This window comes from Notolepis coatsorum (assembly GCF_963971535.1).
Source record: "Notolepis coatsorum genome assembly, contig: SCAFFOLD_177, whole genome shotgun sequence".
NCBI lineage: Eukaryota > Metazoa > Chordata > Actinopteri > Aulopiformes > Paralepididae > Notolepis > Notolepis coatsorum.
The window spans coordinates 69,385-91,547 of NW_028171157.1; the positions used below are offsets into that span (position 1 = coordinate 69,385).

At 42.6% G+C, this 22,163-nt stretch overlaps 1 protein-coding gene across 1 annotated transcript in view; it reads left to right on the forward strand.

The window, feature by feature from the left end:
* Positions 1-675: 675 nt before the first annotated feature.
* The window catches only part of LOC311248331 (uncharacterized protein), a 56,140-nt gene continuing 34,652 nt past the window's right edge, over positions 676-22,163 (forward strand). Inside the window, exons 1-5 of the mRNA XM_084339232.1 lie at positions 676-811; positions 10,253-10,336; positions 14,230-14,274; positions 17,761-17,922; positions 21,054-21,192. Coding sequence (XP_084195358.1) covers positions 782-811; positions 10,253-10,336; positions 14,230-14,274; positions 17,761-17,922; positions 21,054-21,192 — 460 coding nt within the window. The 5' untranslated portion in view covers positions 676-781. The remainder of the gene's footprint in view (positions 812-10,252; positions 10,337-14,229; positions 14,275-17,760; positions 17,923-21,053; positions 21,193-22,163) is intronic.

Here is a 22,163-nt window from a genome sequence, read left to right on the forward strand (position 1 = left end):
ACCATATTGTAAAGGAGAAGTTAGAAGCCTAGAGGCTTATCGAGAACTTCCCCTGTTTTGTAAAATCAAACATACAAAAATATACATGTTATAAAATACCAGAATACATTCAAAAGATACGTGTTAATACAAACATACATACACAGTACATAAGTGCCGTAGCTACAACCACTTAGTTACAGTACGTCAACTGTAGCTACAACCACTTACATCAAGGCTCTAATAAACATTCATTAATTGTATCCCCTCACGCTCACATCAACCAAACGAAAAAACGATTTAAAACGTATTTGTCGCCTTCTTCTTTAACACTTGCCCACTGCCGCAGGGGGACCCTGATGTAAACAAGACAAAAGTCTTTCTCAGGTCTGCATCCCCTTAACAATTGTGTGTATTGAGCCGTACTGTAAAGTACCCATTCTGCAATCTGTTAAATAAAGTGTTCATTCATTCATTCATTCATTCAATCAGCCCTTGAGAGGATTCTCCGGCGCTGCAGCTGGACCCTATTGCTCACGAGCCCGCCGAGTATCCATTTGGAGTAGAACGCTTGGTCTCGCGCCACCCAGTGGACAAATAACAGACGTCACGACGCGCCAACAATCCCATCCTGCTTTGCGTCCGCCGGACCGTCAGTCAGCTACCAAGCTAGCTAGCAGTTAGCCCTTTGGAGAGCGGACATGTTCTCCCAGCCCTGCTGTCGCAAAAAATCATAAACATCGGGGGAATTGAGTGTTTTTCCTAGGAAGAGGGGTCGTCGCACCATCATCGGGCAACAATCATGGACGCCGTCAATGCGTTTAACCAGGAGGTAAGCCAGCTTTCTCCCCCTCGCCGGGAGGGAGTGGGGACGGTTCGCCGAGAGAGAGGGAGGGAGCGTCCGGCGGCGGCATGGCGGCTCGTCTGGCCCGGTGCAGGAGGCAGGGAGCGAGCTAGCCAACGAGCTAACACTAGCTTAATGTTTGTCCACAGTCATTAGGCTGTTGTTGGCTAACACACAAAGCTAGCCGCGGTGTTGCACAGTTGCAGCATTGTGTGTAAACGGTGAACTAACTTAACTATCTAGCTAAAGTTAGCTAACCTTTTTGGAGCATAATAATAACCAAACAAGAGTTCATCATTCAAGCTAGCTCATGTTAACAACAGCGATTAAGCCTAGTTGTTGCACGTTAGCCACGATAGCTTATAAGCTTTAGTAACGTTTACTAGTTTAATAGCTAACATGACTACTACTAGCTAAAGGGTGGTCCAACTAACACACAAGGCATGCATCAAGAAGAGCACACAAGGCTGGGCGCCGTGCAGAGCCCAGCAGTGCAGAAGCCAAATCCTTTTTTTTGTGTGTGGCTAAGCTAATGATACAAGAAGAACGGTACATAAATCGATCCATGTATCAAAGGCTTGATCGCCAATAATGGTGTAATTTGTTTACACACAGACCACAAACTGCCCAACGCCACTCCACACTCTAGTCTAGTTTGTTATGAAGATTGCTTTTTAAATGAACAGATTGCATAGTTAGGCCTTATTCTTCACCATGGCTGGGGCCCATAATACCACATAACCATAAACTGCTGTTATGAACAGATATTGCATAGTAAGCCTTGGCCAGGGCCCATAATGCCATAATATGTATAATAATGGTGTGCCACAAGGCTCACATTTTGGGCCACTATTATTCTCTTTGGTATAGGCTACCTCTCTGTCACATAATATTTTTTTTGGCATTTTTGTCTTTTCACTGCAATTACAAGGATATTCTGTATCTAATAATTACTCTATTATACTTATATATCCTCGTGCATATCCCCAAAACTAAACAGTCCTGTCCAAATAAATTTCTGACACTGAATGATTGTGTTGTTAAGTACAGTTCAGTGAATCATAAAAAAAAGCATAGCCTAAAGTTCCATGGAGGGATGATTTGTGATACAGACCTCTAGTGTTCTAGTCCTAGGTTTTCTACACAGTACATACAATCTAAATAAAAACAAGGCATTATATATAAGTATGTAATGAACTAACGACTGTAGCCTAGCCTATATCAATTATGCTAAAGGCTGGTACAACATACAGTTAAATCATTTATTATGCGTAGATGTGTCACAATTTGGTCGAATCGGTCTAAATGATTTTCGACCGTCAAAATCACAAGTGGGTTTGCGATTCTCCTGGTTTTTTTCCCCCTTCTCTCCACCCCTGCCTACTTGCATGTGTCCAAAGGAGGATATTTTTTTCTTCAAAGAACACCCAATGTAGCTGCTCATTAACGAACTCACTGGTAGCCTGCATTCGTTTTCGAGGGCATGGCATTGGCTACAGCCGGTGTCCAATGATGAGAAATGGAACTGGAAAATCTTCCTGCTTCCCTTATGTCGCTGGTGTGGTAGTCTCACGTAGCCATATCTCTCTCCACACTACATTAATAATAATAATAACTTCGTTTTATATAGCGCCTTTCAGAGGACCCAAGGTCGCTTTACATAAGGGGGGGGGGGGGGGGAGATAACAAATTAACAAACATAGTGGACAGACACAACATAAAGTGAGAAAGTTAGGGGTTGAAGGCCAGGTTGAAGAGGTGGGTTTTGAGCAGTTTTTTTTAAATGAGTCCAGAGTTGGGGTGGTGCGGAGTTCTGCGCAGAGGGAGTTCCAGAGGGTGGGAGCTGCCACACTGAAAGCTCTGTCCCCGAACGTCCGTAGTCTGGTTCGGGGGATGGAGAGCTGACCAGTGTCCGTGGATCGCAGGGACCGTGACTGAGTGTAGGGGTGGAGGAGGTCAGTGAGGTATTAGCGCTGTACCCATAACTCTCTCCACACTATGTTAGCGCTGTACACCCATACCTCTCTCCACACTGTTAGCGCTGTGCCCAGACCTCTCCACACTGTTAGCGCTGTGCCCAGACCTCTCTCTCCACACTATGTTAGCACTGTACCCAGACCTCTCTCTACACACTATGTTAGCGCTGTGCCCAGACCGCTCTCCACACTATGTTAGCACTGTGTCCAGACCTCTCTCTCCACACTATGTTAGCACTGTGTCCAGACCTCTCTCTCCACACTATGTTAGCGCTGTGCCCAGACCTCTCTCTCCACACTATGTTAGCGCTGTGCCCAGACCTCTCTCCACACTATGTTAGCGCTGTACCCAGGGGGCGAAATTGGAGCCCGCCAAGCGCCATTGGCGGTCCGTTTTTACGTTTGGCGAGTGCCAGTGAGAGGTCTGCCTGCCGTGTGGCGGGTACCAAATAGTCATGTAAAAATAAAAAAATCTGCGGTGTGTTTTGGTTTTACGACAGTCGCAGTTTTTGGCAACCCCCTCTCTCACGGCGCGTCATCTCGTTGGCTTGTTTACCAACGTGACATCCGCTACACGCTCTTCTTCTGCTCTGTAGGGAGCTCAGCTAACGTTACGCCCACCTAGCTAACGCCGAGTAGCCAACGTTAGCGAAATGTAATAACGCTAAATAACATTAATCACTGATACAGTATGTGGAACCATAATAAAGGAGTAAGCCGGCCGGTAAAAAGACAACTCACCGCAGAAGAAGTGGCAGCGAGAGCGAGCCACGCTCGTTAGCTCACGTTAGCTCTATATGTCCCAGTAAACTAAATAGTTCAGAGGCGTTGTCTTAAGTAACGTTATATAGCGGGCTAGCAGTAGCTACAGATAGCTCCTGATATCAATGTCTTATAACATTGATTCAATGCGTATTCTAGCTGAGGGCATGCTGAATGTGATTTGACCAAAGCACAGTAACGTTATACCAATAGGGTCCAGCTGCAGCGCCGGAGAATCCTTGCATGCTGAATGTAGAGTATAGGTTCCAGCTGCAGCGCCGGAAAATCCTTGCTGGAGGCTACTCGAGTATACACACAGACAGTGGAGCTGTTTGCAGATAGCGAGCATTTTGACTTGTTGTGTGGTGGCGATGTCTCGCAGATAATACAACTACAAGTAGGCCTGCCGCGATAAGCAATAAATCGATTAATTGCCGCGATAATTAAAATGAATGCAATGATTTTGACGGGCGCGATTAATTGCTATTTGCGCGTTTGTTTTAATGAGGCGGACCCAGTGCCCCTTGTCAGTCACTGTCCGTGTTGGGAGGCGGGCCGCTGGCTTTACTACAGAGCACAGCACAGGAGCTCCGTGGGGCTAACGTTACCCCTCATTGTGTCTATTCTACTAGCATTAACGTTACTCATACAAACAGAGTAAACACAGTTTTCAATCAATCAATCAATAACAACATTAACGAGACCCTCGTTGTGTCTATTCTGCTAACGCTAACGTTACCTCTCATTGTGTCTATTCTACAAGCGTTAACGTTAGCTAGGCTGTCTATGCTAACGTTAACGAGCATTAGGCTAACAAGCTGTAACGTTACCAGTCGCGTCTATTTGCTAACGTTAGCATTAGGTAATAACCGGTTTAAAATGGATGGTGATTACCTCACGTTGTGTCTATTCTACTAGCATTAACGTTACTCATACAAACAATCAATAGCGAGTTATATTGATCACGCTATGTACGATAGCCATGCTAAAACGCTAGCACAACATTAGCACCTAACCTAACAACAAGCCTTAACAAGTCAGCGATCTTTTTGCGAGACTAAACTCTCCGCTCGGTGGCAAATTGTGTTGATGTCGGTTTTGTTTAATCAATAAATGAGGCAGAATACACAGTGACTGTATCCTTTGTTTATTGCACTTGTGCCTGCTGCAAACATAATGATTATGAAATCCTAGAGACGCGTCTCTATTCAGTGGTCTGCAGTGTTTCACGTGACTTTTCTGGTACCCAAAAAGTACCTGATAATCACAACAATACTTCCGGTCCGGTCGGTGGGCTTCAAAATAAAAGTCTTAAACACCGGAAAAGACGGAGCGGTGGGCTTCAAAATAAAAGTTTTGGGAAATAAATTTCTCCAAAAAAAAAAAATTCTCTAACCGGTCGCAATAATATCGCTTATCGCGATATTTTCGGGGGCAATTAATCGCCCAGCAAAATGTGTTATCGTGGCAGGCCTAACTACAAGTATGATTATATAATATATATATTTTATAAAAAAAAATGAAAAAAAGATTTGGCTGGTAAGAAATATGCTTGGCGGGTAGATTCTTCCCATCTACCCGCCACTGGCCGGTGAAAAAGTTAATTTCGCTCCCTGGGTACCCAGACCTCTCTCCACACTATGTTAGCACTGTGTCCAGACCTCTCTCTACACTATGTTAGCGCTGTGCCCAGACCTCTCTCTCTCCACACTGTGTTAGCACTGTGCCCAGACCTCTCTCTCCACACTGTGTTAGTGCTGTGCCCAGACCTCTCTCTCCACACTATGTTAGCACTGTGTCCAGACCTCTCTCTCTCCACACTATGTTAGCACTGTGTCCAGACCTCTCTCTACACTATGTTAGCGCTGTACCCAGACCTCTCTCTCTCCACACTATGTTAGCACTGTGTCCAGACCTCTCTCTCCACACTATGTTAGCGCTGTGTCCAGACCTCTCCCTCTCCACACTATGTTAGTGCTGTGCCCAGACCTCTCTCCACACTATGTTAGCGCTGTGTCCAGACCTCTCTCTCCACACTATGTTAGCGCTGTACCCAGACCTCTCTCTCTCCACACTATGTTAGCGCTGTGCCCAGACCTCTCTCTCCACACTATGTTAGCACTGTGCCCAGACCTCTCTCTCCACACTATGTTAGCACTGTGTCCAGACCTCTCTCCACACTATGTTAGCACTGTGTCCAGACCTCTCTCTACACTATGTTAGCACTGTACCCAGACCTCTCTCTACACTATGTTAGCGCTGTGCCCAGACCTCTCTCCACACTATGTTAGCGCTGTGTCAGACCTTTCTCTCCACACTATGTTAGCGCTGTGCCCAGACCTTTCTCTCCACACTCATTAGCACTGTGTCCAGACCTCTCTCTCCACACTATGTTAGCACTGTGTCCAGACCTCTCTCTCCACACTATGTTAGCACTGTACCCAGACCTCTCTCTACACTATGTTAGTGCTGTGCCCAGACCTCTCTCCACACTATGTTAGTGCTGTGCCCAGACCTCTCTCCACACTATGTTAGCGCTGTGCCCAGACCTTTCTCTCCACACTCATTAGCACTGTGTCCAGACCTCTCTCTCCACACTATAGTGCTGTGCCCAGACCCCTCTCCACACTATGTTAGCACTGTACCAGTGCCGGAGGGTGGTCTGCCTGAACCTATTATCATTCGGGTATATGGGGGGAAAACACTGGCTTGTTTGTATTTATTTATATACAAATGTGTAATTATTTAATCGAATTAATTCAAGACTTTATAGTTCTAACTTTTTAAACACATATCAATATTTCATGCGAAAAGCTAAAATGTTCAATTCAAATGTATTTTGCTATACGAGTGAATCAATTAATATACATTATACATGCGTTTAATTAAGCAGCAAAATCTTGATTTTCGATTACGATTATTCAGTCAACGATTCAATGCATCATGAAATCTCTTCATTTGACCACGATTATAATCGATTAATTTTTGATACATTTTCTATCAGTTAATTCCCCAAAAAAAATTGAATACACAAATGTGGCTGGGGGAACTGATTCACTCAGCATGAATGGACTATAGGTCAATAAAAACAATACACACAACAACAAAAAAAAACTTTTTTTATTTAGATAATATCGATTCTAACATTTTCAAATCGATGCAGTTGAATCGTCACATTAGAATCGATGCATCGTTACACCCCTAATATATAGCCTAAAGGACCTTTTGTAAACTCAAAGCACTTTACAGGTAAAAGTAAAACAGTACATTCCAGAACAGTTGACCATTGGGGGGGGGGGGGGACGTCTTAATTGATCTCAATTTCTCTTATTTTTTCAATATTCTGTATGAACAAACCAGACTAAGAAAAAATGGTTGGCTCTGCTCTGTAGCGCACCAGAGCACTGTTAGCCCCCTCTTCATCCTCTGAATCAGAGTCTGAAGCAAACAGCAGGACGCTGCTCGTACTGCTTGCTCGTACTAGGGCTAACGCTAGCCTGTTAGCTCCATCATCCACGGTAGCTGCTACATGCTTAGCATTGAGGTGATACTAGGGCTGGGCGATATGACCAAAAACGTTATCGCAATAAAATTATAAAATTATTTTCATATAATTCTATATCGATAATTATCGTCGATATAATGTCCGTCAAGTTTAATTAACTTCTTATGCTGCTGCGAATGTCTCAAGTCGAGTTGATGTCGTCATCAGTCTGCGCACGTTAGCCGACAAGCGGAGTATCTCATGACAATAAATATGACACTAAAATACTCTCTTCCGCCACAATATATTGAAACGACGTCCACTGTATATCCCACACTACCATAAACGTGGCCTCAGAATTCAAAACACACACATACTCGGCACGTAAATATATAAAACAACGGCGTGCAAGCTAATTAGCCTAGCAAGCCTTGTTGTTGAGTGAGTCCTACCTCCTTCCGGGTCTCGGCCATCTCCTTCACTGATTGGTTGTTAGCTGTTGTGCGTAAGCACGTCATCACGTAACGCTGGTTGTTGTGAGTGAGTGTGCTGAGCCGAGGCTGAACGGAGCCAAGCTTGGAAAATCGATATATCGAAACTTTGCGACCACGTTTCATGTTTATTTCGAGGAAATAATTTATCGCGATAGTTATCGTTATCGTTTTATCGCCCAGCCCTAGGTGATACCATAGGCTTGAAATGCTCCGGTGATATGCAAAGTATTTGCAAACACACCCGTTCTTGTATCAACACTTCCATCTGTTTTTTTTTCTTTCTTTTTTTAATCTAAATCTCCCATTCAATGGGCAACGCAGCCTCAACTTTAGCCTACAACGGTCTGACGTGATCTGATCCAACACACGCTGTGCACCTGTATAAACGACGGTATGCCTGGAACTTGTCCACTGAGAAAACGTTCTGCGGTGTCTGGAGTGCAAACAGTGATAAAATGCGTAATTTCTTTTACGTTAAATTCTTTCTGTAGTTAAATTGATCGAAATTAACGCGATAAACTCCCAGCCCTAATTTAAACCAATCATAATCATGCAGCAACGGTGCCCACAGATGTCACAGATAGCGGAAGGGGAGGAGAATTCCGACTGAAATAGTCAGCCAATGGCAGCTTATACCCACAGTCTCGTGGCGCTGATCCAGACTACCAGTGTGGCAACATTTAGCATTCCCTGTGAGGCGTGAGTTATATAAACAACGAGACTGTGACGAGTCGACGCTATTTGATGAACAATGTTACTGACCCTTACCTTCCAGAACTGTACCCTTCCTGCGGTCTTGTTGTTCACAATTTGTAAGTCATTTGGATAAAAGCGTCAGCTAAATGTAAGTGTAAGTCCATCATCCATATCCTCTATTTTGTATTCATATTGTGTGTGACCGGGTCGGCTCCAGCGCAAAGGAAGACTTTCCAAACAAAACTTTCTTTATCAACAAGAATAAATCCTCATTCGGAAGCGAGGCTCTTTACTTTCTCCTCCTTCGTCATAAACAGTCTTCCATGCTGTTTGGCCGGAAACAACTGCTAAACAGGAAGCGACAGGGTTTATGGGAAATGTCGTTCTTAATTATCACGAGGATTTGGCTACCATTTGATTCATTAATGGTCTCATTTGTTTACACAAAGGTATCACAACCAGTCTGACAATTTGTTGTAGCTGTTATCCTAACTTAAAGAAGAATAAAAAAAAAAATGTAAATGACAGTTGTCAGGGCATTTAATTTCAGACCTTTATTTATTCTCGAGGCGTATAAAACGTGTAAAAAAAAAACAAAGAACAATCAGTTTAGATAATTAGTAGGGGTGGGACGATACATCGATCCAGATCGATACATCGATGTAATTATCAACAATCGAATCGGATCGATGCGATGTAATAAGATCGATTCATATCGATACTCTTATTTTGAAAATCCTGTGGCGAGTCTCATATCCGCCCAAGAACAACAGCAGTAGCTCCGTGTGTGTAGATGTTACAGCATAGCATTCTCCCTTTCTGTGTGTGTGTGTGCGCGCGTCTTTGGAAAGACCAGATGAGGTCAGAGGAGTTTGATGTTTAAATGTTATTTAAACATAAACAATATAATACATAATAAATGTAGGCCTATACATGATCATGCAACATCAACAAATTGTTGTAGGAACGGTTTGGGAGAGGGAGGTTGTGAGTTTTGAGTTCCAAAAAATTTAGCTTAAAGTTTAAAGCTCAATATATAAAAACGTGGCACTTTACAGTGAACAGGAGGTCTATTTGTATTAAAAACAATAGATTGATTTTCCTTTAAATGTCTGGAAGAGCTCAAAAATACAAATGTCAAATGATATTTTCATTACCTTTTTTTTGTTGATCTAAATGTTACTGATTGTGTTAAATGGGCATATGATATCATCTCATATCGATCGCAGGCACCTGAATCTAATCGTATCGTATTGTATCGGGAGAGACTTTGTGATATCGGCAAATATCGTATCGTTGTCCAAAGAATCGATATCGTATCGTATCATGATGAAACTGGTGAGTCCCACCCCTAATAATTAGACATTGAATAAATAGGACAAAAACACAGCTGAAAAAAGAAAGAAGAAATTAAAACGGTTACAAACTGAAGCAGGGAGATTTGTAATCATGTTTTTACATTGTCCATAGGATAGTGGGGCATTGATTTGAAGATCACTCTAAGAAGTTGGGGTGTTACAACAAAAGGCTCTCAAGTTGGGTCTTGAAAGCATAAAGCCTAAAGCCAGTTATCAAAACCAAGGATCTGTTGATCTTTACAAATCAAGACTCGACAGTCTTGACACTGGCATAGCCGTCGGTGCTGGGATTTCTTTTTAAGATAGTTTAAACCTCAAATCAAACCGTGAACTTAAAATCAAAAGTCAACTGGAATCATGGCTTTGGAGAATCGTGACACAAGCTAAACAATTCACATTCAAATGGAGAAGACTGATATCTATGCTCCTTCTCCTCTCTCCTTCTCCCCTTTCCTACCCTCCCCTCTCTCCTCATCTATCTCTCCTCCTCCTCTATTTCCCCTCTTCCCTCCTTCTCCTCTCTTCTCTTTCCTCCTCTCTCCTTCTCATCTCTCTTTCTCCTCTCTCCCTCCTCTCCTCTCTCTCTCACTCTGCTCTCTCTTTCCCTCCACAATGTGACTTAATATTGCTCTTTTCTTGCTTCCCTCGTTCCCCTGCAGTTGTTCTCATTGATGGACGCCAAGCCTCCGATCTCTCGGGCAAAGATGATGTCCATCACCAAGTCGGCCATAAAAGCCATGAAGGTAAGAATGACCCGTAAAGCAAATATTAAATTGATCCCATGGCACTCTTGTTCACCTATGCTGGTTACCAGCGGTCGGTGGCTAATGGCAGCAAATGCTTTGAACGTTTTGGCTGAGCTTCACAAAATAGATTGACTACAGCAAAATGCAATGCCTGCAGCAAGAGTGTTTCTTACAGCAAGGAAGCGGCTCCAATATCACAAAGCGTTTGCTTCAACCCTCCGTGCCGCGGTGTTGACGTTAGCAGTGGCGACGTTGGCTCTGACACCTGGGCTATAATATCTCCCGTGGAGACGGGTCTGGCTATGGCACGACACTCGAGTGTAACAATATACTAATATCATTGTTCATGTCTGGTCAATTTTAGCATGGCGTTATTCACCGTCAAAGATGAAAAAAGAAAAGAAAATGTATATTCTCCTTTTTTGGTTCATTACAATTGACTCAAGCCTAGTAACAGACATAATATTTCTGACACTGGGAATACATTCCCTGAGATCCATAGATGTCCCGGCCTAGATACTAAGAACATGCAAATGGACCTTGTAGAAGTGGAGCAATCTTCCATTTACTTAGGTATGTATTTTTAGGCGGATTTTCAGAAAATATTGGTAGGGCTTAAGAGGTTAAACCACATATGCATCGGGCAAAAATGGGTCTAGTTTTGCACAACACGGCTGACTATTGCATACCCAAAGTAATTTGCAATTTATTATACTTTATGACTGAGTCTGGTCTCTTTTGAAAGGAAACATTCTGAACATTCTGCCACAACAAAGAAAAATCACTCTTGAGTGCTAATGAAATAGAGTAACAGAGGTTTGAACACACTGAAGTAAAAGTTGTATCTAGTCTTATCTAGTACAGGTCCAAAGTTGAACAATCCCACGGAAAATTTGTGTTTTTGTAAAACACTTGTCCGAATAGCTTATCAAATGACGCTGGTCGGATGTTTCGTCTCGTAACTCGAGACTGGAAGCACGCAATAAGTTGAGTGAGGTGACGATCGAACGGCGGCAAATTCAACCTTCCAACAATGTATTGGTTGGTTGGCAAAAACGCAGCCCAGAGCCGGCAGACGAGGGCAAAGTGCCGCGCGTGCCGTCCGACGCTTAAGTGGTTAAAAGAGAAGAAGATACCTTCATGTCATGGTTCACAATTTACTGACTATAGCCGAAATGAACGGTTCTTGATATTACATTTTCTCCCCCAGCAAAAATATTAGAATTTGAACAGAGATTCGATAAGAACTGGATTCGATAAACAGAACCAGAACCTGGAATTGATCAAATCCAAACAATACCCAACCCTACTGTTAACACACTACAGGCTTATAAACATCACACTGTTAACACACTACAGGCTTATAAACATCACACTGTTAACACACTACAGACTTATAAACATCACACTGTTAACACTACAGACTTATAAACATCACACTGTTAACACACTACAGGCTTATAAACATCACACTGTTAACACTACAGGGTTATAAACATCACACTGTTAACACTACAGGCTTATAAACATCACACTGTTAACACTACAGGCTTATAAACATCACACTGTTAACACTACAGGGTTATAAACATCACACTGTTAACACTACAGGGTTATAAACATCACACTGTTAACACACTACAGGCTTATAAACATCACACTGTTAACACACTACAGGCTTATAAACATCACACTGTTAACACACTACAGGGTTATAAACATCACACTGTTAACACACTACAGGATTATAAACATCACACTGTTAACACTACAGGGTTATATACATCACACTGTTAACACTACAGGGTTATATACATCACACTGTTAACACACTACAGGGTTATAAACATCACACTGTTAACACTACAGGGTTATAAACATCACACTGTTAACACACTACAGGGTTATAAACATCACACTGTTAACACACTACAGGGTTATAAACATCACACTGTTAACACACTACAGGCTTATAAACATCACACTGTTAACACACTACAGGGTTATAAACATCACACTGTTAACACACTACAGGCTTATAAACATCACACTGTTAACACTACAGGCTTATAAACATCACACTGTTAACACTACAGGGTTATAAACATCACACTGTTAACACTACAGACTTATAAACATCACACTGTTAACACTACATGCTTATAAACATCACACTGTTAACACTACAGACTTATAAACATCACACTGTTAACACTACAGGGTTATAAACATCACACTGTTAACACTACAGGGTTATAAACATCACACTGTTAACACACTACAGGGTTATAAACATCACACTGTTAACACACTACAGGCTTATAAACATCACACTGTTATCACTACAGGCTTATAAACATCACACTGTTAACACTACAGGCTTATAAACATCACACTGTTAACACTACAGGGTTATAAACATCACACTGTTAACACTACAGGGTTATAAACATCACACTGTTAACACTACAGGCTTATAAACATCACACTGTTAACACTACAGGCTTATAAACATCACACTGTTAACACTACAGGCTTATAAACATCACACTGTTAACACTACAGGCTTATAAACATCACACTGTTAACACACTACAGGCTTATAAACATCACACTGTTATCACTACAGGCTTATAAACATCACACTGTTAACACTACAGGCTTATAAACATCACACTGTTAACACTACAGGCTTATAAACATCACACTGTTAACACTACAGGCTTATAAACATCACACTGTTAACACTACAGGCTTATAAACATCACACTGTTAACACTACAGGCTTATAAACATCACACTGTTAACACTACAGGCTTATAAACATCACACTGTTAACACTACAGGCTTATAAACATCACACTGTTAACACTACAGGCTTATAAACATCACACTGTTAACACTACAGGCTTATAAACATCACACTGTTAACACTACAGGCTTATAAACATCACACTGTTAACACTACAGGCTTATAAACATCACACTGTTAACACTACAGGCTTATAAACATCACACTGTTAACACTACAGGCTTATAAACATCACACTGTTAACACTACAGGCTTATAAACATCACACTGTTAACACACTACAGGGTTATAAACATCACACTGTTAACACTACAGGGTTATAAACATCACTGTTAACACTACAGGGTTATAAACATCACACTGTTAACACACTACAGGGTTATAAACATCACACTGTTAACACTACAGACTTATAAACATCACACTGTTAACACTACAGGGTTATAAACATCACACTGTTAACACACTACAGGCTTATAAACATCACACTGTTAACACTACAGGGTTATAAATATCACACTGTTAACACACTACAGGGTTATAAACATCACACTGTTAACATTACAGGGTTATAAACATCACACTGTTAACACACTACAGGGTTATAAACATCACACTGTTAACACACTACAGGGGTTATAAACATCACACTGTTAACACTACAGGGTTATAAACATCACACTGTTAACACACTACAGACTTATAAACATCACACTGTTAACACACTACAGGGTTATAAACATCACACTGTTAACACACTACAGGCTTATAAACATCACACTGTTAACACACTACAGGGTTATAAACATCACACTGTTAACACTACAGGGTTATAAACATCTCACTGTTAACACTACAGACTTATAAACATCAGACACTGGTTTAGCACCTAACACTACATGCGTAGGTATGCCTTTATTTTGCTAAGGAATTGTCAATGGTGCCAATTGGTGCCATTTAGTAGTAAAATAAACACTGCTATTGTAAAAGACTGCTGTTGGTATTTATTGGATTACTGATATACATGTCTAGCCCTGTTTGACACTCGCATTGCTTGTGTCTCCTCTCGTCTCTCCAGCTGTACAAGCATGTCGTCCAGATTGTTGAGAAGTTCATCAAAAAGGTGAGGAGCACTTTCTTCATTGGCCCGTTTCTCCTCCACTAGGGATGGGCGTGAGTCATCGATTACTCGTAGCTATGAGAAAAAGCAATCTTAAATAATAAAAGAAAATTATGAAAAAAATAACCTTTTATCTTTTTTTTCATATTTGTTTCACATGTATGTCTAAGATTATAACTGTTTGTTGGTTTCTTTAAACATATGTGAATGAACAAAATTAAGTAAAAAAGAAATAATAATATTTCAATTTTTTTTTTTTGTATTTTTTTTTTTTATTATTTTTTAAACAAACACATAAACAAACATGACAACACACAATAGGATATACAAATACACATATGCTCCAGCTCGTACCCCCCTCTCCCGGACCCCCCATTGGATAATCCAACCATTATAATTTGTTCCTAACCAGACACTACCATTATATGCTGGCTTTTATTCTCTCCACCACTTCTAACCACATTGCCATTTTGGATTCATTGAGACCCAAAATTCTAGCTGTTGATATTTCTTGATAAATCACATCGAGATATGTAAGAATCCAGACCTTACGGCAAATTTTTTCCGGTTGAAACCATCGTGATGCTATCAGCTTTTTAGCCACTGTGATACCGGATAAAACCAATCTCTTTAGCTGTGGAGGTACTGCATGCTCAAAGACATCATTCAGCAGTAATACAGAGGGGTGTACAGGTATATCCAGAGTTAAGAGATTTGACAATTGCTGGGTCACTTCTTTCCAAAATATCTTAACTGGTGGGCAGTCCCAGTACATGTGCATAAATGTCCCTTCGTCCCCATTTGTACATAAGGAGCATTTGGAGTCTTGTTTAAGACCCATTTTGTTCAGTCTTATAGGAGTTAAGTATGTCCTGTGAATATAGTTAAGATTGATTTGTTGATGGTCCGGGTTCCTTGATGCAAGGCGTACATTTGCCCAGGCTTCTTGCCAGTCAAAGTCTATCTCCAGGTCTGGTATATCCCTCCTCCAGACTGAGTCTAGATGTAGGGTTTCATACGAGGCCGTTAGTAATTGATGATAAAAATCTGAAACAAAACCTCTCGATGTCTCTCTTTCATAGAAGAATTTGTGGTATCTGTGGTGTACAATTGGTATCCTTAATGGAACACCGTGAGCCTTCAAACATGCCAATAACTGTGCGTAAAAAATAATATGAGGACTTGGTGAGATTAAATTTTTTGCATATCTCATCAAAACTACAAAAACCCTGTTTGTTGAAAACGTCTCCTAATGTGTGTATGCCTTGCTTTTCCCATCTAGGGAATCTTATAGGTTGTTTTCCAATCAAGAGTGCATTGTTATTGAATAAGGGAGTATGATTATGCCATTTATGTGGGATAGTCTTTTTTTTGTGTTTCACGCCATATCCGGATTGCATGAGTGATTATGGGGCCAAATTTCCGTTCGCATTGCTTAATTGATAATTTGGTGTACACTATGTCCTTCAGCCTATGTGGAGCTACTATATTTTCTTCTAAATTTCTCCAGGATACTGATGCTTGGGGATCAAACCATGTTGTCAGTGGTCTTAAAGTGTATGCCTTAAAATAGTGGTGGAAATCTGGAAATGCCATACCACCGTCTGCTTTGTTTCTCTGTGCGGTGGATCTTTTTATACGTGGTGGTTTGTTATTCCAAATAAATTTGTATGTGGAGGAGTGTAATTCTTTCCAGTAACCCTTTGGAGGGGGTAACGGTAGCATTGAGCTGAAGAAGTTGATTCTAGGTAGGACGTCCATCTTAATTATTGATATCCGTGCTTGTACTGAGTTTTTAAGTTTTGACCACCTGACAAGGTCGTATTTGATTTTGTTTTGGATTTTTATGTAATTGTGCTTCACCGTTTGGCTTATGGTAGGGAATATTTCAACTCCCAAACATCTAAAGTGTTTTACCATCGGTATCTCTTCTGGGAGGGTTATATTTCTTTTTGCAGGGGCGTTAAGTGGGAGGAAGGCCGACTTCGGCCAATTTATCCTAAATCCCGATAAATCTCCAAAGTCCTCAATCAACTTGAGAAGATGAGGCAATGCGGTGTTGGGGTTTTGCATGAACAGTATTACATCGTCCGCATATAAACTAATTTTGTGTTGTGTGCCCTTGATTACGATTGGTTCTATGGATTGGGATTGTCTTATATATTGTGCTAAAGGCTCTAATGATAGATCGAATAGTCCGGGACTAAGGGGGCAACCCTGTCTGGAAGACCGTGATACTGGAAAGATTTCGGAGGTGATTGTACCTGTTGTAATCATGGCCGATGGGTCTTTGTATAATACTTTAATCATATCAATGAATCCTTTTCCTAAACCCATCCTTTCTAACACTGCCCATAGATACGACCATTCCAACCTGTCAAAAGCTTTCATTGCATCCAGGGACAGCATCGCCTTAGGTGTGTTGTCTTCCTTGTTAGCATCTAGTACGTGTAGTAATCGTCTTATGTTATCAGTGATCAGGCGGCCTCTTATGAAGCCTGTTTGGTCCGGATGAATTAAAGACGTCATATGCTTTTGTAGTCTGATGGCTAATACCTTAGAGTACAGTTTGATATCGGTTCCGAGGAGGCTTAAAGGTCTGTAACTACCGCACTCGGTGGGGTCTTTGTCTTTTTTGAGGAGGACTGTTATGAGTGCAATATTGTCATTCTTATGGAAGTTCCCCTCCTTGACTGAGTATAAAATCATATTTAGTAATAAGGGTCCAATTATGTCCCAACAAGAGAGGTACATTTCTGGTGGGATACCGTCTCTTCCAGGGGCCCTTCCACTTTGCATTTCAGATATGGCCTCCCTAAGTTCATCTAGTGTGATCGGTGTTTCTAACTGTTTAGCGTCATCCTCTGAAAGTTTAGGGAGGTTAATTTGATTAAGATATGTGTCCATCTTGTTTTGCTCGAAGGTCGTTTCTGATTTGTATAAGTTGGAGTAGAATTCTTTGAATGTCGTGTTTATTTCTTTGGGTTCTGTAACAAGTCCTTGTTGTGCTCTAATGGTAGTTATATCTGCAAATTTTGCGTTGACTCTTAGTCGCATAGCTAATAGGTGACTTGGTTTGGAACCTTGGGAGTACTGCTGTTGTCTTGTGCTACGTATTTGCAATTCATATTCAAATATTTCAAACTATTTATATATTTTTTGATTTCCCCCCCCCTTTACGAGTAATACACGATCACTCGAGTATAGCATGCGATCAATCTATCTGGATTTGTCTTAAAAATGCCCATCCCTATCCTCCACAGACTAGACCCTTTTGTGCCACCTGCTCTCTCTCTTCTCTCTACTTCTCTCTCCTATTTTCTCCTATTTCCTTCTCACTATCTTCTCTCTCCTCTCCTTCTTCCTCTCCTCCCCTAATACCTTCTCCTCTCTCCTTCTCTCTCTCTCTCTCTCTCCTCCTCGTCCCCTAACTGTCTCCTTTTTTGCGTTTTCACATCACCTGCTCCCCCCTCTCTCCTCTCTCTCCAGTGTAAGCCTGAGTACAAGATAGCAGGCCTGTACGTGGTGGATTCCATCGTCAGACAGTCCAGGCACCAGTTCGGGTCGGACAAGGACGTGTTTGGACCGAGATTCACCAAAAACATAATTGGAACGTTCGACAACCTCTGCCTCTGTCCCAATGAAGACAAGGTAAGAGTTTATTGTTTATTTGCACTTACAAACATACATTCTGGAATAAAATAAGTAAAAGAAGAACAGTTCAAATGTGCAGGAAAGGTCAAAAAGCCCAAGTGCTTATAATTGATCTCCCTTCTTAAACCTATATAGGATAACTACACTGGGAAGTGGTGGTGAGAATGATGGCAAAATGGTGAATGTAAGGAATTATTGTGTTTTAGGAACATAATAATACAGTATGTTAACACTTTGAATGCCAGCCACGCTTTTTGTCGTTAGTTCATGCCGACCTTTTAGTGCCCGCCAACGCTATATAGCGTTTGTTTGTCGTATTGGCAATTTGAATTCATATTTCATCAATCTAGCCTCAGGTTAGTGCTGCAGAGTCTCTGAGCTCAATTGGGAAGATACCGCCCCATATCGTCTCCCTGTGTAACTGCACCCCATTACTTTAGACTGACGAAGGGGGGGGGGGGGCAGTTTCCTCATTTAACTTTTTCATCAAGCCAACTGAAGAGACCAAGTGATCGCCGGCCCGGAAAACGTGTGGATTATGTATTTACAGTACCCAACACTGTAATCAATAAGCGTGATTGATATTTGGAATGGCGATCAGGAATTGGAATAATCTTTTTGGATAACATCTGATCTGAGGTAAGGAATTTATTTTACCAGTCTTGGGATAATCAGAGCTATTTTCACCAGCGTTTGCCCTATGTGTGTGTGTGTGTGGCTGTGATCGCTGATGAGGAAATGAAAGAATCGATTTTTCAGATCGCCTCTATAGCGTGCATAAGTACACGTATACTATCGATAATCTAGCATTTATTTGAAAACGATTCATAAATAGGCCAAAAAATGACAACGTGTTTGTGTATGCCAGAATATTCCAGTAAATGCCTTTTTATCGCGGAATCTTTATATTTTCCTTGAAAACGAGGGCTTTTCAAAATGCTATAAAACGGAAATTAAGCGATTATTAAAAAAAAAAGACAATGTTGACTGCAAACAAGTCATTGATAAACGACGGGCAGATTAGACACATAGCCATAATTTAAGACGGAGATTATGCGTTCACAACGTTATCATTGAAGTGGGTGCTGGCATTTAACCATGTTTTACCATGTTAATGGCCGGCACTGAAAGTGTTAAAGGTGGCATGCCATCAAACGGCGACCTCTGGGCGAAAGAGTCCCACTTGGTGCTGCTCATTGTTTACGTTTAGTGTTTTAGTCTGGAGTTTTGTCATTTATTATAGTGTTTCACTGGAATTCTGTTGCTAGCGGAACAGTTTGGACCCACCTGTATTTCCTGTCCGTTATTGCGTTGGCAGACATTGCAACAGGAAATAAACTTGGGTCCATTAATTTAGAATGTTTGTGTTGAAAGCGTCTATATACGGTCGTCCCCAGTCAACTCCAACCCACACACCCAGACCAAAACAAGTGGGTCACTGTTGGACAGCGTTCACATTTCTAAGATAAGTCTGTTTTCATGTAGCAATTATTGAGTTTGTTTTGCATTGCCGAGACAAACGTTTGGATTTGCCTTTTTGTGATGATCATGATAACCTCAGCTAAACCACTCTCCTTTTGTTCTCCTGCCCTCCTGCCCTCTCTCCTCCTTCTCTGCCCTCTCTCCTCCTTCTCTGCCCTCTCTCCTCCTTCTCTGCCCTCTCTCCTCCTTCTCTGCCCTCTCTCCTCCTTCTCTGCCCTCTCTCCTCCTTCTCTGCCCTCTCTCCTCCTTCTCTGCCCTCTCTCCTCCTTCTCTGCCCTCTCTCCTCCTTCTCTGCCCTCTCTCCTCCTTCTCTGCCCTCTCTCCTCCTTCTCTGCCCTCTCTCCTCCTTCTCTGCCCTCTCTCCTCCTTCTCTGCCCTCTCTCCTCCTTCTCTGCCCTCTCTCCTCCTTCTCTGCCCTCTCTCCTCCTTCTCTCCTCCTTCTCTGCCCTCTCTCCTCCTTCTCTGCCCTCTCTCCTCCTTCTCTGCCCTCTCTCCTCCTCCTCTGCCCTCTCTCCTCCTTCTCTCCTCCTTCTCTGCCCTCTCTCCTCCTTCTCTGCCCTCTCTCCTCCTTCTCTGCCCTCTCTCCTCCTCCTCTGCCCTCTCTCCTCCTTCTCTGCCCTCTCTCCTCCTTCCCTGCCCTCTCCTCCTTCTCTGCCCTCTCTCCTCCTCCTCTGCCCTCTCCTCCTTCTCTGCCCTCTCCTCCTTCTCTGCCCTCTCTCCTCCTCCTCTGCCCTCTCCTCCTTCTCTGCCCTCTCCTCCTTCTCTGCCCTCTCTCCTCCTTCTCTGCCCTCTCTCCTCCTCCTCTGCCCTCTCCTCCTTCTCTGCCCTCTCTCCTCCTTCTCTGCCCTCTCTCTTCCTTCTCTGCCCTCTCTCTTCCTTCTCTGCCCTCTCTCCTCCTCCTCTGCCCTCTCTCCTCCTTCTCTGCCCTCTCTCCTCCTTCTCTGCCCTCTCTCCTCCTTCTCTACCCTCTCTCCTCCTTCTCTGCCCTCTCTCCTCCTTCTCTGCCCTCTCTCCTCCTTCTCTGCCCTCTCTCTTCCTTCTCTGCTCTCTCTCCTCCTTCTCTGCCCTCTCTTCTCCTTCTCTGCCCTCTCTCCTCCTTCTCTGCCCTCTCTCCTCCTTCTCTGCCCTCTCTCCTCCTCCTCTGCCCTCTCTTCTCCTTCTCTGCCCTCTCTCCTCCTCCTCTGCCCTCTCTCCTCCTTCCATGCCCTCTCTCCTCCTTCTCTGCCCTCTCCTCCTCCTTCTCTGCCCTCTCTCCTCCTTCTCTGCCCTCTCCTCCTTCTCTGCCCTCTCTCCTCCTTCTCTGCCCTCTCTCCTCCTTCTCTGCCCTCTCTCCTCCTTCTCTGCCCTCTCTCCTCCTTCTCTGCCCTCTCTCCTCCTTCTCTGCCCTCTCTCCTCCTTCTCTGCCCTCTCTTCTCCTTCTCTGCCCTCTCTCCTCCTTCTCTGCCCTCTCTCCTCCTTCTCTGCCCTCTCTCCTCCTCCTCTGCCCTCTCTCCTCCTTCTCTGCCCTCTCTCCTCCTCCTCTGCCCTCTCTCCTCCTTCTCTGCCCTCTCTCCTCCTTCCTTGCCCTCTCTCCTCCTTCCATGCCCTCTCTCCTCCTTCTCTGCCCTCTCTCCTCCTTCCTTGCCCTCTCTCCTCCTCCTCTGTAGAGTAAGATAGTGCGGGTGTTAAACCTGTGGCAGAAGAACGCCGTGTTCAAGATCGACATTATCCAGCCTCTCTTGGACATGGCAGCAGTAGGCGCCAGTAGTAGCTCTGCTGCTTCAGCCTTCATGGATGAACCAGGTAGTGTGTGTGTGTGTGTGTGTGTGTGTGTGTGCGTGGATGTGGATGTGTATTCACGATGGGACGCACAAATGAGCGCCTGCTTCCATCACACGGGAGGCCTCCTCGCCTCAGAACTCTAGCTTACAGTGCAGTTCTTCTATCCAGGCCAGGAATGCGTACTGAGTAGGGATGGGAATTGAAAAGCGGTTCCCGTTGGGAAGACCAGAGACGGAGGAGTCAGGGGAATAATGACCTGTTGAATGCAACTACAGTTCAATAGATTAAATTAGTTTAAGATATTGAACTGTAGTTGCATTCAACAGGTTGTTATTCAATAGATTAAAATAGTTTAAGAAAAAAAAAAATTAAATAAAAATTAGTTTAAGAGAATCTCAAATACATTATTTTTATTTAAGTGTATAGTTATATATATAAAAAATATTGACAATCAGAAATGTCTATGTTGCATGTTGTTATTCTAACCAGCTTAGTTCTGTTGCATTTCCAATTTATTTAGTTAAATATTAAATTGATCATGAATCGATAAGGGAATCGATAAAGAATCGGATCGATAAGCAGAATCGATAATGGAATCGTATCGATCAAATCTTATCAATTCCCATCCCTAGTACTAAGGACAGGCTTTTATCAGTATTTCTGATCAAAGTATTATAAGCCAAGAACATGAACATATGAGCATGATTTAAAAAAATATATATATGATTATATAAAGACATGTTGGGAAGTAAATTGTATGTAGTGTAGGGAGGTCAATCATTCTGCCCTAACTTCATCACAATGGGAGCTCCGCCCACTGCTATTCAGAGCGCAGTTTTCGGCCCGAGAATTTCAGCCACTCCTCACAAAAAGCCAAGTCCCAAACCATGCTTTCAATCTGTAGATCAAACAACCAAGTAGCCGACCCCTGTCAAAATGGCATCGGCGTTTTAAATTAAAATGGCTACCTTTTTACCTTTAAATAGGAGCCGGCA